Raw genomic sequence first — 17682 nt, 5'->3', positions numbered from 1 at the left:
GCTGTCTGTTTATTTAAATAACATTTCCAAATGTTTTGTAGCTTTATTTCCTGATGTTGGACCGTCACTCAGATGACACACTAGACTACGTTGTTATTGTAGTGTGTCATATTTTTTTCCATTTTTAATCACATTGTTAAGAGCATAAAAAACAAAAATAATTCAGTCACCAATACTTTTTGGGGTTTAATACGAACCACAATTCGTATTAAGATGATTCTCAGATATGTTATTAAAGATGTAACGTAATCAATTGATGCACGAGTTTACTTTATGCAATATGTGTTTAAGATGGACATAAATTAATATTCCCATTCAATGCAATGTATCTTTTCATTGGATATAGCCTAAGCATTTTCTTGGAGGAAGATTTTATGGAAAAAAGTAGTTAATTGGAGTATTCATTTGCAACATTTTAGTAATAATATCTCATACTTAATAGGAATATTAATGTATAATTTATTTCAATATTCACTTGTTGTTTCTCCAATAATGCATTATAAACATGATTTAAGTCCTGATGTTTTCTACAGTGGACATGTAAACCCCGTAACGTGTAGATGTTGGTTTAATGAAATTCAATTTGAAAATACGTTCAAATAAATGATGATTAGCTTTCAAACATCAAAATGGCATTCATTAATATGTATTCGTGTACAAAATTACATATAAACATCTTTTCCTATTCTATTTTGCCTGGAAACGCTTCCAACACGCTTGCGTGTCTCGTGAAAAATAGGCGTCGATTCAATTCCTAGCATGCGCGCGTTTTCCTTGCGGCTCGTCTCACGCAGGCAGTGTGCAAGCTCTAACCTGTTAACATGGGAGCCGATTTAAAAACGGTCACGCCAGGCTTCTGAGACGCTCACGCCACGCATCTAGTGTGTCACAGGACTAAAAAAAGTTGATCGCGCCGCGCAGCATAGCGGAGAAAAAATAAATTAAAAAAGCAGAGCGGAGGTAGAGGAAAGACCATCAGAGAGACCCGAAAAAATTCCAGAAAAAAACAGCAAACCATGAGAGGCTTCTTGATGGGAAATGCATCATGTAAACCACAGCCAGCTGTAATAATAATATAATAAGTAATAATAAAGCTTTTGAAATATGTTTTGCAATGTCAGTTCTATTTTTCAATAAAGGGTTGAAAATGAATGCTTTTAAAAATTTGTATCCGATTCATCGATTAATCGAACAAATAATCGACAGATTAATCGATTATTAAAATAATCGTTAGTTGCAGCTCTAATTACCTCAGTTAAAAATATCAAACACTCGAGGTGTTAAATTGTGTGTGTGTGTGTGACTTATGATTCTTTACCATTGTAAGCCGATAACCGATATATTGGCCAATATACAGTATCTAGATATTAATATAACACTCCCTAAGACTGAAACCAAAGGCAAAAAGTGGACAACTGCTTTAATATGAAACATAGACTGCAGAAAACAAGGTTCCCTTTCCCCCTGAAAATCATGTACCAAGTCTACTTTACACTAGTTAAAGGTTATTTAACCTTCAAACTTTTATGGTATATTTTATAGAATAGCCTTCCTGACGTTATTCCAGGGTCAGACACACTCGCCCGATTTAAATCTAGATTAAAGACACATCTCTTCAGCAAAGCATTTACTTAACTGCAAAATATGCTAAATAAACCAGCGGGAGACTGCTGACATTAGATATTATTTACTAGAATAATTGAACATATTATATAAAACACCATGTAGTATGTTTTACCTTTTTTGTGTTTTAAGGTTTCTATTTTCTCCTGTAAAGCTGCTTTGGAACAATGCACATTGTGAACAGCGCTATATAAATACAATTGAATTGAATTTTTTATTCAACAAACAAATTATAGATGATCGGCCGATACCGATATGGCCAATAATTTATCGTGCACCCCTAATTTTAATGAAGCCCTCCAATTCTTGTAAAAAGCAGAAATCTCATTACGACTTACATGAAATAACTAATTAAAATTATTTTAAATTCTCATATTGTCATTACATGCGCAACACTTCATGCTTTATTTTTATTGTGGTCAAGTAAACCTCTATTAATAAGCACATCAAGATTTTACTAAAGGGTTAAAACATCCAACAGAGAGGCTGCATGCAGAACTCAGTAAAAATATCACCGACACACAACAAACAATGCATGCAGAGCAGAATTAGGCACTAAAATCCACTAAATATCCACTAATCTTAAGATAGAAAAAAGGGTGATTAAATTCTGTAAACATGTAAAACACAGAGATCCTCAATCATTTCATTATAAAGCCCTGAAACACCACGAGAAATGAATCCTCTCTGTCAGCTGGTCCTGATGTTTCAGTCCTAACGTCTGACAATACTGACCAAATGACAACACAACTATATCACTCACTGTGGGGACCCAAACAAAACAACACAGTCAAATGCATGTTATTTGTCCCTAAAGAGAAAACCAGTACGTCAGATCAGAGACTAGGAGACACATTGACAAGATCAAAACTCACTATAGAGACGGACAGACACAGACCAGCACAGGACCAGAGACGGTGTCCACACTGTCAACTTCCTAACAGAATGCAGAAAATACACAGATATAGAGACTATGTTTTAATGAAAACTAAAGTCCAAAGAACCAGACGTCTGAAAGTCGGTGAGAAACTGGAGTTAAAACTCTGCGAATCCTCATCATAGAAACGACTAAAGAAAGCATGAAGTGTCTAGTTTTAAATGATCCTATTAATATGAATATTCTTTGATTATTTTCTATGTATGACAGGTGCAGTTTCTCAGAGCGCTCTATTTCACATGATCCGTGTAAACCCTTAACAATGGCACAACTAACCAGCGAGACCCTGACCGTTCACACAGTCCTTCACAAAGAAGAAAGCTTTACATTCCCTTTAACAGATCGCCACCTATAGGATCAACGCTTTCATTGTTAGGAGCAACATGCATCAAGTGGAGCATCTTGCTTGTTTATTTCCTTACTGTTTACCGTGGTGTTACTATAGTAAACGTGTAGTAAGCATAGTTTTAGTGCAAAGTATTTGTCAATGCTCTTGTAATTCTTCATTTTGAACATATTTTTCATTCTTACACCAGACACATATATGTATATCGGTTTCAAAATATCAGTTATCGGTCTAATCGATATCGGCCGTGAAAAACGCGTATCGGTCGACCTCTAAACGTGTGGGTTATAAACTTGATGTATATGTGTAATATACAAGCATGTGCTGTGATGGACGTTTACATGTGATTATCTTTTATTAAACAACACTTTACACAAAAAACTAGTTAAAACACCTTTAAATCTGTGTAGTTGATTATTATATTATCATATTATAACACACACCTGAGGCCAACTATCACACCAGACACACGATCAGCTGTTCAAGTCACAAAACACAATTCACCTTTAAAAGAGTAAACCTGACAGCACACACACACACACACACACACACACAACACGACACCACACTGATAGCGATGATCGAGTGAAACGACAGATTGACTTGATCACTCACTTTCCGATCACCTCACAGAGCTCGTACACATCCTCAAACAGCACGTCGTCGTCAGCCATTCTCCCGCCGCCGAGATCTCCCTCAGAAAACCTCGGATTGACCACACGATCGGTCTGATGCTTCGGCTGTTGAGAGGGACTATCGATTTGAGCCCCTAAGAATCCGTCCAGTCCGAATCAGATCAGATCAGATCAGACGATTTTCGCCCCGTCGACTCCCGGATCCCTTTAAATCCTCCAGATTCCCGTCGACGACGACCGCGCGTCTTCAGATGTCTCCTCGCGGGTGATGCTGAGCTGATGTCAGGGATTCGGGTCGCAGCATCAAATAACGGATGTCAATCTGAGGCGAGCGGCCGCAAAAAACGCGCTGATGCGCCCAAATGGCTCGAGCGTTCCCGACGATCCGCCTGAAACGTGAAAAGCCGTTTAACGGCGCGACCACCTCAGTGGCCGTCGGAATGCGCTCATCGTTGTCCTACCGTTGCACCGGCACACGCCTTAATCTTCCGTTAAAGCGCCTCGGTGTGCAGAAAGAAAAGCAGCGCTCCCGTGTAACGGTTTTCCGCAGGTTTCTCTCCTCCTGCTCCTCCGGTTCAGTACGCGAACGCCCCGCCCTTCCAAGGTTATGAAGCTCGGGGACGGAGAGCCGTAATGGCGATAAGCGTGCGCTTTCATTCCCCGGATGTTTCCGTTGACAGCGTTAGACCCGTTGAGCCAAAATGTAGGAACAAGGGCGCGCCTTCGAGCCGACGGTGCGCAGTTTCCTAATCTATCCAGAGAAAAGCTGTTCTCCCGTGAACCAGCCAATCACCGAGCCGCGTCTCTGAGCGTGCTGGTTGACCACCAAATGACGTCAGAGCTTCTGCGTGTATTTTTTACGCTATCTAAATGCAGCAGGAGCGCACAGGAATATTCCAATATATTGATAATGTCTATTAATATAGGGGAGTTATATAGCGATCGATGGTCCTGATGGGCAGAAACAGTGATCGTAGCAGATCGCATAGCTTGAAAACGTCATCATCTTTTCATATGTAAAGCCTATATGTGCTCGTCATAATGTACCGAAATGAAAAGCTCTCATCATCACTCTTGACATGAACAAATATCCTTTTAAGTAGTCAAGATTTCACAAAAATAAATAAAACGAGGAAACAATGTTTGTCAGGGACTTGAACAACGTCTCACTGGTTTTATGGAAAGAAATATTTCCATTGTTGAGTTTCATTGATGTTTCTACCTGTCCAAATCAAATATTTAAGTAAAGAAAAGAAATAAAAAAACACATGGAGTTTTAAAGGGATAGTTCACCCAAAAATGAAAATTCTGTCATCATTTACTCACTCAGATTCTTCCAAACCTGTTAAATATGTTTGTTCTGATGAACACAAAGGAAGATATTTGGAAGAATAGTAGTAACCAAACAGATCTCATCCCCCCTTTACTGCCATAGTATGGATAATAAATATCATGGGAGTCAATGGGGGATGAGATCGGTTTTATTTATCTAATTATTTAATGTGCTTAATTTAATCAAAGACAAAAATGGCTTTACAGTTACTTTTGATACAAAAGCAAGATCTTATTTTTGTTGGGTGGCATACTTAGTATTTAATGCTAAACGTACATCACATGACAGTTTGAAGTAATTGCTGCATTTTCCCCTGCTTAACATCCTCTGTTGTCTGATATCGGTCACAAAATAAAACAAATTAGACCTAAACAGTTTCAACACATGACATTTCCTTAATCACAACTAATAATCCCTGTTATTCCTAAACATTTAATCAGTAACTTTGGCTCAAAGTCAGTGAGTGCAGCTGTGACATGTCAGAGGAGATCTGATCCTCCCGGCTGAGTCTCTTTTCTCCAGAGGTGTTTTTTCTCCATTTATTCATCATTATATAATATTATTTATTAGAATAATCTTGCTTGCTCTATAAACACCATGAGCTATACATTTTCTGTGTTTTTCTTAATTTCTTCTGTAAGGCTGCTGTGGAACAATGTACATTGTGAAAAGCGCTACATAAATAAAAAAAAATTTAATGTATTTTTGAAATCAGAAAAAATATATTAACTTCACACACAGTTTGTTGACAGACAGTCTGCTAGCTGTCTGTCAATATTTTTATCACATAATAATTCACCATACTGTCATCCAATCAAATGAAAATAATTCAAAGTTATTTATAGCTTCAGTGTCACCTGAGAGCAAACGTTATCTTAATTTCCGTAATAAATGTGATGTATCTTTCATTTATCAGGAGTTAAACAAGCCGTTGACATTCTTTCATATTTCATACATCATGATGAGAGAAGTGGGAATGTTTTAAAGGTACAGGCTTGCCTAGTGTTTTCTAAGAGGTCAAAGTTTTAACATGCAGGCAGTTCATTGAATTGAATTCGAACAGAACTTCAGGTTTATTTCAACGTTGGTTTCACTGTGACAATTTTTATGAGGTGGTTAAAACAAACAGCTGCACTGAAGTTGTGTCTAATGATGTGGAGCCACTAGGTTGAGCCACAGAGATGCAGTTACTATGGCGACACAATCAGGAAGGGCTGGTGTGTGTCTGGTAACTCAAGGGCATTCATTCATTCACAGTGAAGAATCACACAGAGATGAAGATTAACTGCTGCAGAAGAGCAGTGTTGGACATTCACATTCTTCATCAATTTGTCCTATAACAATAATGACGATGATGTTTTGTCCTCACAGCTGCAGGGAGAAACTCTTTCAGCAGGACTGATGTCAATAGATGAGAAAATGACACATTACTATTCAGAACATTCTAATAAAGAACTGCTCAACAGCAAATGTCCGATTATCAATTTAAACCACAACTTTATTCACTAATTTACCAGATAAACCCTGCTACGGTATGAACAAAACCACCTTGTTTATCATGTTACAATGTACTCACATTACACATATATTACAGCTTTTTTTGCCAATGATTTTATTACAATTAAAAGTCATTGTAATCGCAAATGGAAACTAATAGGAACAATTAATACATTCACAAAAGTTTATTCCAAAACAACAGAAACATTTTCACAACAACATTAACCTTTTTAATGAATAAAATCTATGTAGTAATGATCAATGAACTGAAGCTGAGAGCAATGAAGTGCCTGAAAGAAAACAATTAACTAACTTCATTGCTTATATCGCTATTCATTTAAAGCACAAGAAAAAAATAATAATATTAAGAATAATGAGGAGAAATATTGACACGACACATCTTATACTATGTACATTTCCTAAATACATTTCTATATAAAGTGCAGGGGGGAAAGAATATGTTAAGTCCCTGTTGACTAAGAACTCACTTCATATTATAACCCATAAATCACATGAGAACAGAAGCGTTTCCATACAGAGCAGACATGTGTGGATCAGACCCACAGCAGAACTTCTGATGAATCATGAAACTGTGTGTTATTTAAACATGTCAGAATAACTGAACAAACCACCTGTTGCTTTACTTTTACCACCAAAAATCAAATAACCGATGTTGTACAGACTAAAACAGAGATGACATCATAATGAAGCCCAAGGATAAGCGAGAAGCTTCATGTGATTGTTCTTCCAACCAGACCGAGAGATGAAATCATCAGATTAAAATAAAAACCAACCAACATTCTTATTTATCTATAACAAATGCCATCAGCTAAAAACAATTAGCTTCGACCATGTTAAACCACCAAACAGACTGATACCTCATTTGGAAAAAAGCCTTGAATTATCCACTGAGGATCAAGAGTCAAAGTGATTTCAACGTGTCACTGCTGAGAGAGAGACCACATGAGTACACACAAACACTCACACTCACACTCACACAGTACACACACGGTATACCCATACAGAGTACACGCACATAGAGTACATGCACACAAAAACGGTACACACACACGGAGACTGACCGGACCTCTGACTGTTTATTAAACAGAGAGGGATGTAAACATGTGTCTTATAACTCCGCTGCAGAATAGAAAAGAATACAGTCTGGAGTTTTCCTTCACTCCCTTCCAGAGGGTCACCGTCAGGTTAGGGTGTGAGGGGGAAACTCCGGCAGTCTACCACGTAGGCATCATGTCAGGGAACCAGACCCGACCCAGATGCTTGGACACCTCCCAGTGGATTTCATCCGGTTCGTATTTATTATCCGGCACCAGAACCTCCTCCATGATGGAGAGCTGCGTGAGACGCCCGCCACACATCTTCACAAACTCCACGAACGCGCTACACGACACCTCGCACTCACCCAGGCCGATGGCCGACAGGTGTTTGCAGCGCTCGGCGATCCGGATGAGCTCCTCGTCGAGAGGACGCAGGCCGTTGGCGCACACCACCAGCTCCACCAGCCGTGGGCACGTCAGCCCCACGCGACCCAAAACCTCCTTGCTGACCGAGCGGCCGAAGTACAGGTGCGTGACGGGAACCTCGTCACCGAAGAAGGGCCCAAATTCGTCCTCGTACAGGAAGAAGTACATGACCAGGTTGAATTTGGGTGAGTGGCGCACCATGGCGTCCCAGCTGCTCTTCTTGATGGTGTGGAAGTGCTGGCCGGGGTTCTCGCTCACCACGTCGATGCGCAGGTGCTCCAGGTGTACGTGCCGCTCGGACGAGAGGGCCAACAGCAGCTCATCGCTCAGCAGGTGATAGTTGAGCGCCAGCTCGCGCAAGCCGTGACACTGATCCGCCACGCACAGGATCCCTGTGATGAAAACACGCATAAGTTAGCCTGCAGTCATCGCCTCGCTATTATTCAAACGGCTCCCTGCTGGATGAATCGTTCACGTGTGTGTAAGCAGTTAGTTCCTGTGCGTTATTCTCTAAATGAGGGTGATGACATCACCTGCAGGCGACACGTGTGGGCAGCTGCTCATTTTCAAGAGCTTCAGTGTGTCGCTGTTATTGGCCACCAACACTTTGAGTGACGGGTCGTCCACCGGCGTATCGTCGATCTTCAGCGATGACAGAGATTTAGAGTTCACGAACACCACCGTCAAGGCCGAGATAAAATGAGACTGAGGAGAAAACACACAGACACCTTAACATTAGGTCTGTGCAATTAATCGAAAATCAATCGTAATCGTAAATTTTATCCTTCATCAATCACAAAAACGAAATAATTGAGATAGACGATTATTGTGCCGCATTCCATTTGTCAAGGATCCTCTCTGTTCTTGTAGTATAAATCCACAGCGCACCCTTTCCTGTACAGTGGTTCAGCAGTGATATTAGGAAACTTGACATTTATTTTTCAGTTCAATTCAGAGTTTAAAAGCAGTTTTTCTATGTTGTTCTAAGGGTTAATGTGTAATCGTGTTAAATATTGGCCATTATTATTTTTTCATAATTGAGCAGCCCTACTTAACATAATATAATCTCACAGCAGCAGAGATTACAAGAGGAGTACTGACTTTGGGCAGCTCCATGAAGCTGGGTCGAGCGGTGGAGATGAGTCCGAGAGTCTTCAGAGAACAGTTGACCAGCTGAGACAGAATATCACAGGCCGCTTCTGCAGATTCTGTGCTGCTGTCCACCTGAAAACAGTCAAGACAAATACAGAGGGCGAGGGGTTTAAATTATATCATTATTGATAAACGTCACTAAATTCATTGAACACTGGTTACACACCACCAAACACGGTTCATGTTCAAATCCAGTCTGACGTGTAAGCAACATCATGCGTGTGTGCATGTAGTGTGTCACGTACCTTAAAGCTGACGTACTGCAGGTGGTTGGAGTGTCTCTGGATGATCTGTTTGATCAGGTCGGGGTGAGTGGCCTTCAGGTACGAGCTGGCGGGTTGATTGAGCTCAAACTCAAAACATCTCCAGAGTTCGGGCATGTGGAAGGCCTGATTCCAGCCCCAGCACACCTGTGATGCTAACGCCCGGTCCAGCAGCGGCAGGAACTGAAAGATCTGCAGTAAGATCTCCTGCGGCAGCTGACCCCAGTCCACAGTCCTGTCCTCGTGACCGCGCTCCTCCGAGTCCTCGGACCGGAGTCTCTTATGGGCCGCGGGTCCAGATCCTCGTGCCTCCTCCGGATCATCTCCTCGTTTCTGACCTCGTATCATTCTGAGGAACAAACAGCAGTGAAGTGTGTGAGTAATGATGACTTACACTCTTCAGTTTAAAGACACGACTTTAATAACACACAAATCATTGGATTCATCTGACAGATGGTGACAAACTAACAGCACTTTATTCAGAATCCGTTGAATCATGACTGCAGCGCGTGAAGCTTCACAACTCAACACTCATGGAGGAACGCAATAGACACCTGCAGTGTCAACACAACTCGACACAGCATCATAAACAATCAAAACACACTTATACAAATACACTGCTGTACAATAGCGATCACAACAACTGTCACACTACACAACAATGACAGCTGTCGTCGTTCACTGGCGCGTGTCATGTGACTTCTGTGTGATATTTACATGCGATGAGCACTCAAGGCTCAAAACTCAACTCACTGTGTGTGTGTGTGTACCTGTTTCGGTTTGTTTGTGTTGTGTGTGTGTGTGTGTACCTGTTTCGGTTTGTTTGTGTTGTGTGTGTGTGTGTGTGTGTGTACCTGTTTCTGTTTGTTTGTGTTGTGTGTGTGTGTGTGTGTACCTGTTTCGGTTTGTTTGTGTTGTGTGTGTGTGTGTGTATCTGTTTCGGTTTGTTTGTGTTGTGTGTGTGTGTGTGTACCTGTTTCGGTTTGTTTGTGTTGTGTGTGTGTGTGTGTGTGTGTGTACCTGTTTCGGTTTGTTTGTGTTGTGTGTGTGTGTGTGTACCTGTTTCGGTTTGTTTGTGTTGTGTGTGTGTGTGTGTACCTGTTTCGGTTTGTTTGTGTTGTGTGTGTGTGTGTGTGTGTGTGTACCTGTTTCGGTTTGTTTGTGTTGTGTGTGTGTGTGTGTACCTGTTTCGGTTTGTTTGTGTTGTGTGTGTGTGTGTGTGTGTACCTGTTTCGGTTTGTTTGTGTTGTGTGTGTGTGTGTGTGTGTGTGTGTGTGTACCTGTTTCGGTTTGTTTGTGTTGTGTGTGTGTGTGTGTACCTGTTTCGGTTTGTTTGTGTTGTGTGTGTGTGTACCTGTTTCGGTTTGTTTGTGTTGTGTGTGTGTGTGTGTATCTGTTTCGGTTTGTTTGTGTTGTGTGTGTGTGTGTACCTGTTTCGGTTTGTTTGTGTTGTGTGTGTGTGTGTGTGTGTGTATCTGTTTCGGTTTGTTTGTATTGTGTGTGTGTACCTGTTTCGGTTTGTTTGTGTTGTGTGTGTGTACCTGTTTCGGTTTGTTTGTGTTGTGTGTGTGTACCTGTTTCGGTTTGTTTGTGTTGTGTGTGTGTACCTGTTTCGGTTTGTTTGTGTTGTGTGTGTGTACCTGTTTCGGTTTGTTTGTGTTGTGTGTGTGTACCTGTTTCGGTTTGTTTGTGTTGTGTGTACCTGTTTCGGTTTGTTTATGTTGTTTGTGTTGTGTGTGTGTGTGTGTGTGTGTGTGTGTGTACCTGTTTCGGTTTGTTTGTGTTGTGTGTGTGTGTGTATCTGTTTCGGTTTGTTTGTGTTGTGTGTGTGTGTGTACCTGTTTCGGTTTGTTTGTGTTGTGTGTGTGTGTGTGTGTGTGTGTACCTGTTTCGGTTTGTTTGTGTTGTGTGTGTGTATCTGTTTCGGTTTGTTTGTGTTGTGTGTGTGTGTGTGTACCTGTTTCGGTTTGTTTGTGTTGTGTGTGTGTGTGTGTGTGTGTGTGTGTGTGTGTGTGTGTGTGTACCTGTTTCGGTTTGTTTGTGTTGTGTGTGTGTGTGTGTGTGTGTGTACCTGTTTCGGTTTGTTTGTGTTGTGTGTGTGTGTGTGTGTGTGTGTACCTGTTTCGGTTTGTTTGTGTTGTGTGTGTGTGTGTGTGTGTGTGTGTGTGTGTGTGTGTGTGTGTGTGTGTGTGTGTGTGTGTGTGTGTGTGCCTGTTTCGGTTTGTTTGTGTTGTGTGTGTGTACCTGTTTCGGTTTGTTTGTGTTGTCGGTTCCGTCAGTGAGTCAGTGTCGCATCAGCCCGGGCCCGCGCGTGAACACTTCATCCGAGCGGCGCGACCCGACGCGATCATTGGCTCTCGATCGATGTGACGGTTCGGCGGGAGATCGATCAGATGAGATCAGACTCTTTACTGAGGATCGGTTCGAGGTTTTCTCCAAATGTCTCGTGACCCAGTTAAACAAGGCTGTTGTTTGCAGCGACTCGCAAAAATGGCGCCGTGTCGCGGTGCATTCTGGGAAGTTTGAAGGATTGTAGTTTTCACGCGCTGCCAGTAGAAGGCAGAAACAATGACTTTGTGTACAACTCAAGAGCATCTGCAAAACCTGTTTTATTCAAATATAACAACAAAATAACAACAAACTCGCATACAATGTAAATTCAACAATTTCAGTTTTTTAAAGGGGCATTGGCACAGACAATTTTTTCTTAGCAAAAGTAAATTGTTAATCAAAAAACATTTTGACCATCGTCTTCATAGTTCCCATACTTAATATCAATAAAGGAGAGACTCACTTCTACCACCTTTTTCTCTTTTAACCATAATTAGATTTTTTCACAGAATGCACTAGAATATTTGTAATTAAAGAAAATATGTGCTGTATTTTCTGGAAATAAATTACAAAAATTACAATTTATCATTTCAAAATGAAATCTATTCTTCAGAAACTCTCCGGATGGGTAGATATCATATAAAATCTTAATATAAGCATCTGCAAAACATTATTTCCGTCACACACAATATCAGACATCATTCTCAAACGCGTAAGAATAATCTTTATTTACAGCAACTTAACAAAAGTAATGTTTCTGAGCGTTTTAAACTCAGGCTGGTACGACAGAACGTTCATGTATGATGTGTCATGTGTGTTTGTGGTGGTGACAGGTTTAATACAGTAACTCACCCTTCAGGTTTAGTGCATGAGAATGAAGGCCTCTCATTGGCTGAGATATCAGAAGAGGGTGTGGCAGCAGAACTTCAACATCAACACTTTCATTCTCATTCACATCCTCACAAGTTCCTGTCAAACACAGGTGAGTCAATGCACCTCCATTACACCACACCACCTAGAATAATGAGAGTTTTTGAGTATTGGATTATTGATCTGTCTTTATTTATCACATGATATGTGTTAGACATCACTGGGGTTTATAAAAAAGCATTTGTGTGTGAAAGACATAATTCATCTAATCTCATTAAAATGTCAAATTTGTGTACTTTGGTAACGATATACATCATGTAATTAGAAACGTCAAGATACCGCCACCATGAGATAAAAGCAGAATGTCTGAGTTTTTGATTCTTTGGTTCTGTAAATGAGTGACAGTTGCAATAGTGACAGAATGCAGGTAATGAGAAACGTGTCATCATCAGGGTGTGTAGTGATTGTTTTGAGTTTTTGAAGGGGGCGTCTGCTGGTTGATCAGGACGAGTAACTTCAGGTCACACCTAGAGAACTGCCAAAGGTACCGAGACGTGAGAACAAACGCCTGGCACAAAAATGCATGGCAGCACTGTACACGCATACACACACGCATACACACACACACACACACACACACACACATTCACTTTTACATTGTGTGAAGCACAATGGTGTCGAAACAACACTAAGGAAATCAATAGTGAAGTGTTTGATGACTAACGGTGCAGTTGAAGTCAGCTGATCTCATTTGTACTTCACTTCACAGTACACTACAGACACACATCTCCTTTAGAATGACAACTCAGTCTGGTGAGATCCTCATGTTCCTTTATTTACCGCACATGTTAAGAACACGTGAAAGTCAAATACTAATGATATTTTGTGTAAAGAAGATGAAATCTATTTTGAGACACACACACACACACCCACACAATGCGTTGCAGGTTTTGTGAATCCCAGTAAGATGACGGAAGACAGCGGCAGAAGAAGAACAAGGTTAAAGGATAACAGCTGGATCAGACGAGATGTTGAGGAGGACGACCCGGTCGAGTACGACTCCAATACAAACACATCGAGTTGAAATGATATGAGTCACAGATGTAGATCTAAAATATTTCTGTTTTGCTTTTGTAGTTACGATCCAAACTTTGGTAAATCTGTTCTGGAAGGGCTGAAATCAACTGATGATGCTGACAGGTACAACTAGAGTTCTCATATGAGGGATTTTCATCCCTGTGATCTCCCAGAATTCATATTGTAACAGAAATCAAGAACATTATTTGAAATGTAATTTTAATTTGTAATAATGAGGCCTGATTATAAAGCTCCTCTGTGATATTGTGTCATTTCTTTTGTATAATTTCAGCCCCCGGGTGAAATCTGGGACATCCGTCAACTCTTTATCCAAACAGTGGGTTTTTATTCAACAGTTCTTTTCAAAACTTGTTTATTTCATAAGTGGATTCAGATGTTTGATTCTTCATTGTGTTCTTGTAGCATCAGCACGACAACTAAAAGCTCTGTGACGCCCACGTTGCCCACCAAACCTCCCGTTCCGCTCAAGTGAGATCAGCTCCTCTTTTTATACTGAAGAACATTGAGTGAACACACACGTGAACCACTAAACATGTGAGATGTTGTGTTACAGGAATCCAGCGGTGAAGACCTCACCTAATACATCGAGTTTTACCGCCCGTGTTTTTTCAGGCGCAAACACAAACAATAAAACGTAGGTGGAGCATAGTGAGACGTTTGCCAGTCTCACATTCTTTATCTTTATCAAACACAAGCGCTGTGTCTTGTGTTTTTACAGGGTAAGTAGTCCTGTTAAAAGATCATTCGGTGAGAAGATTCCAGAGGTCACGGTATCTCAAACAATCAATCGGTGAGAGTCTTGTTTATTTTGTCATCACTTCTGTGAATATTCTCTGCTGGGATTTGAGCTTTGAATATTGATTGAATAGAGTTGATCTTGTGTTTGATTTATGCGTAATAGAGTAGAAAAAACCTCCAGTCCTGCAGCTGTCTCTCCTGTGATGTGAGTCTTCACATGTCACATTTGCTTTATATTTCATCACGTTTCAGTTCACGTTGTCACTGATTGTGTGTTTGTGTAAACAGTGAACCTCCACCTCCACCTCCACCTCCACCACCTTCTGTGTCAACAGTCACATCCACCACCTCCAGCATGAAAGATATGAGGTAAAGTTCCATGAAAAAATCACATGATTTATTCTGTATGTCTGTATGATATGAAACTGTATTTCTCAATTGTTCACAAGTGTGAAAACACCTGTCAGTCCATCGCCTGTTAAGAGCCCAAGCAGGTAAGATTCATCATCATTCATCAACATGTCACATGATCACATTTCTCTATTGTATGTGACTCATGTTGTCTTTCTTTTAAGATATGAAAATGTGTCGTTCTCTAACGACTCGCCCACTTCCTCAGTGACTTCGACTAAGTGAGTGTGTTTAGAGGTCAAAACTAACATTTGCAATTATATTCAATTATTTACACGTTTGGTCTAAAAATAGAAATTTATAGTCTGTCTGATATATGAATTGCGTTTTGACTTGCATAACCTTATATGTTTTGCTTATAGTCAATGTTTCTTGTACAGCTGCTTTGTAACAATGAAAATTTTAAAAAGTGCTATATAAATAAAGCTGACTTGACTTTAAATGTGAAATGTTTTAACAGACGTATCATCAGCAGCTCTAACTCAAGTTCTCTGATAGTGGAAGAGACTCGAAGTAAAAAACCTTCAGAGACCTCAGAGAACTTCAAGCTGAGGTGTGCACACATTGATCATCACATACACAAACAGTTTTCACTGTGGAGTTTGATAAACATGATGATGTAACATTTGTTTGTGTACACACACACAGTGACGTCAGTTATTCCTCAACACGGACAACTCCATCATCTGAGAGCCTGAGCACAACCTATTACAGCAGTCAAAGATCCAGGTAACATAAAGTATCAACGTACTGACGCTACAGTTACGACAACAAAAAACCTGTTTGATTCATATCATTGTGTTTGTCAGCGCTCCGCTGGATGATCTCTCAGATACCTTAATCCCGAGCCGCTCCGGAAGTGTGAATTTACAACCGCTCCAATCCCGGTGAGACATACAGTACACTCATTCCCTGCTACACACACATGAATAAACACTGTACATAGTGTGATAGTACGGATAGTGAGACAGTGTGGACAGTGAGACAGTGCAGACAGTGAGTCAGTGCGTACAGTGAGACAGTGTGGACAGAGAGACAGTGTGGACCGTCAGACAGTACAGACAGAGAGACATAACAGACAGAGAGACAGTGTGGACAGTGAGACAGTGCGTACAGTGAGACAGTGTGGACAGTGAGACAGTGCAGACAGTGAGTCAGTGCGTACAGTGAGACAGTGTGGACAGTGAGAAAGTGTGGACCATCAGACAGTACAGACAGAGAGACAGTCAGACAGAGAGACAGTACAGACAGAGAGACAGTATAGACAGAGAGACAGTACAGACAGAGAGACACTACAGACAGTACAGACAGTCAGACAGTACAGACAGTCAGACAGTACAGACAGAGAGACAGTACAGACAGAAAGACAGTACAGACAGAGAGACCGTCAGACAGTACAGACAGTCAGACAGTACAGACAGTCAGACAGTACAGACAGAGAGACAGTACAGACAGAAAGACAGTACAGACAGAGAGACAGAGAGACAGTACAGACAGAGAGACATTACAGACAGAGAGACTCAGACAGTACAGACAGAGAGATAGTGTGGACAGTGAGACAGTACAGATAGATAGAAGGTACAGATAGTTCAGTTTTCACTGTGGAGTTTGATAAACATGATGATGTAACATTTGTTTGTGTACACACACACAGTGACGTCAGTTATTCCTCAACACGGACAACTCCATCATCTGAGAGCCTGAGCACAACCTATTACAGCAGTCAAAGATCCAGGTAACATAAAGTATCAACGTACTGATGCTACAGTTACGACAACAAAAAACCTGTTTGATTCATATCATTGTGTTTGTCAGCGCTCCGCTGGATGATCTCTCAGATACCTTAATCCCGAGCCGCTCTGGAAGTGTGAATTTACAACCGCTCCAATCCCGGTGAGACATACAGTACACTCATTCCCTGCTACACACACATGAATAAACACTGTACATAGTGTGATAGTACGGATAGTGAGACAGTGTGGACAGTGAGACAGTGCAGACAGTGAGTCAGTGCGTACAGTGAGTCAGTGCGTACAGTGAGACAGTGTGGACAGTGAGAAAGTGTGGACAGTGAGACAGTACAGACAGAGAGACAGAGAGACAGTACAGACAGAGAGACATTACAGACAGAGAGACTCAGACAGTACAGACAGAGAGATAGTGTGGACAGTGAGACAGTACAGATAGATAGAAGGTACAGATAGTTCAGTTTTCACTGTGGACTTTGATAAACATGATGATGTAACATTTGTTTGTGTACACACACACAGTGACGTCAGTTATTCCTCAACACGGACAACTCCATCATCTGAGAGCCTGAGCACAACCTATTACAGCAGTCAAAGATCCAGGTAACATAAAGTATCAACGTACTGACGCTACAGTTACGACAACAAAAAACCTGTTTGATTCATATCATTGTGTTTGTCAGCGCTCCGCTGGATGATCTCTCAATCACGAGCCGCTCTGGAAGTGTCTATTCACAACCGCTCCAATCCCAGTGAGACATACAGTACACTCATTCCCTCAAACACCGTACATAGTGTGATAGTACGGATAGTCAGACAGTACAGACACAGTGTGGACAGTGAGTCAGTGTGGACAGTCAGACAGAACAGACGGATAGACAGTGTGGACAGTCAGACAATACAGACAGAGAGACAGTATAGACGGAGAGACAGTGTGGACAGCGAAACAGTACAGACAGAGAGACAGTACAGACAGAGGGACAGTGCAGACAGTGAGACAGTACAGACAGTGAGAAAGTACAGACAGAGAGACAGTACAGACAGAGAGACAGTACAGACAGAGAGACACTGTGGACAGTGAGACAATACAGACAGTGAGAAAGTACAGACAGAGAGACAGTACAGACAGAGGGACAGTGCGGACAGTGAGACAGTGCAGACAGTGAGACAGTGCAGACAGTGAGACAGTGCAGACAGTGCAGACAGTGAGACAGTG

The 17682-nt window shown here is 41.2% G+C and overlaps 3 protein-coding genes across 5 annotated transcripts in view; 1 reads left to right on the top strand and 2 right to left on the bottom strand.

The window, feature by feature from the left end:
• The window catches only part of caskb (calcium/calmodulin-dependent serine protein kinase b), a 37588-nt gene extending 33454 nt beyond the window's left edge, over window positions 1–4134 (bottom strand). Inside the window, exon 1 of the mRNA XM_079459949.1 lies at window positions 3522–4134. Coding sequence (XP_079316075.1) covers window positions 3522–3580 — 59 coding nt within the window. The 5' untranslated portion in view covers window positions 3581–4134. The remainder of the gene's footprint in view (window positions 1–3521) is intronic.
• A 2212-nt stretch (window positions 4135–6346) lies between these two features.
• fbxl3b (F-box and leucine-rich repeat protein 3b) lies at window positions 6347–11920 on the bottom strand. 2 transcript variants are annotated; one of them, XM_079459971.1, is made up of 5 exons: window positions 11515–11920; window positions 9253–9619; window positions 8957–9079; window positions 8389–8560; window positions 6347–8247 (listed from the first exon to the last, which is right to left on the bottom strand). In XM_079459971.1, exons 2-5 carry the CDS (start codon window positions 9616–9618, stop codon window positions 7607–7609), a joined length of 1302 nt encoding a protein of 433 aa, XP_079316097.1. In that variant the 5' UTR covers window position 9619; window positions 11515–11920; the 3' UTR covers window positions 6347–7606. The 2 variants fall into 2 exon arrangements, with proteins under 2 accessions (XP_079316097.1, XP_079316098.1); XM_079459972.1 differs by lacking the exon at window positions 11515–11920 and adding an exon at window positions 10041–10053.
• Window positions 11328–17682, top strand: part of LOC306896195 (uncharacterized protein) — an 8932-nt gene continuing 2577 nt past the window's right edge. The window contains exons 1-20 of one of the 2 annotated variants that reach the window (XM_079459969.1): window positions 11328–12583; window positions 12955–13015; window positions 13241–13284; window positions 13419–13524; window positions 13609–13671; window positions 13841–13885; window positions 13972–14037; window positions 14123–14203; window positions 14288–14359; window positions 14471–14512; window positions 14596–14676; window positions 14757–14801; window positions 14883–14939; window positions 15179–15271; window positions 15367–15447; window positions 15528–15605; window positions 16373–16453; window positions 16534–16611; window positions 16989–17069; window positions 17150–17218. In XM_079459969.1, the coding sequence (XP_079316095.1) occupies window positions 12412–12583; window positions 12955–13015; window positions 13241–13284; window positions 13419–13524; window positions 13609–13671; window positions 13841–13885; window positions 13972–14037; window positions 14123–14203; window positions 14288–14359; window positions 14471–14512; window positions 14596–14676; window positions 14757–14801; window positions 14883–14939; window positions 15179–15271; window positions 15367–15447; window positions 15528–15605; window positions 16373–16453; window positions 16534–16611; window positions 16989–17069; window positions 17150–17218 (1496 nt within the window). In that variant the 5' untranslated portion in view covers window positions 11328–12411. The remainder of the gene's footprint in view (window positions 12584–12954; window positions 13016–13240; window positions 13285–13418; window positions 13525–13608; window positions 13672–13840; window positions 13886–13971; window positions 14038–14122; window positions 14204–14287; window positions 14360–14470; window positions 14513–14595; window positions 14677–14756; window positions 14802–14882; window positions 14940–15178; window positions 15272–15366; window positions 15448–15527; window positions 15606–16372; window positions 16454–16533; window positions 16612–16988; window positions 17070–17149; window positions 17219–17682) is intronic. The other variant, XM_079459970.1, reaches the window with a different exon arrangement.

This window comes from Barbatula barbatula, assembly GCF_947034865.1.
Source record: "Barbatula barbatula genome assembly, chromosome: 7".
NCBI lineage: Eukaryota > Metazoa > Chordata > Actinopteri > Cypriniformes > Nemacheilidae > Barbatula > Barbatula barbatula.
Note: the sequence above shows the minus strand (reverse complement) of the source record. Positions and strands in the feature narration are given on the sequence as shown.

What these genes read in the sequence shown, in the direction of transcription:
- fbxl3b (XM_079459971.1), bottom strand. Translation starts at nt 9,618, where the DNA reads ATGATACGAGGTCAGAAACGAGGAGATGATCCGGAGGAGGCACGAGGA. An exon ending in TGCAGTACGTCAGCTTTAAG is followed by an intron (nt 9,080 to 9,252) that starts GTACGTGACACA and finishes GACTGTTTTCAG; the next exon opens with GTGGACAGCAGCACAGAATC. An exon ending in CCCACACGTGTCGCCTGCAG is followed by an intron (nt 8,248 to 8,388) that starts GTGATGTCATCA and finishes TTTTCATCACAG; the next exon opens with GGATCCTGTGCGTGGCGGAT.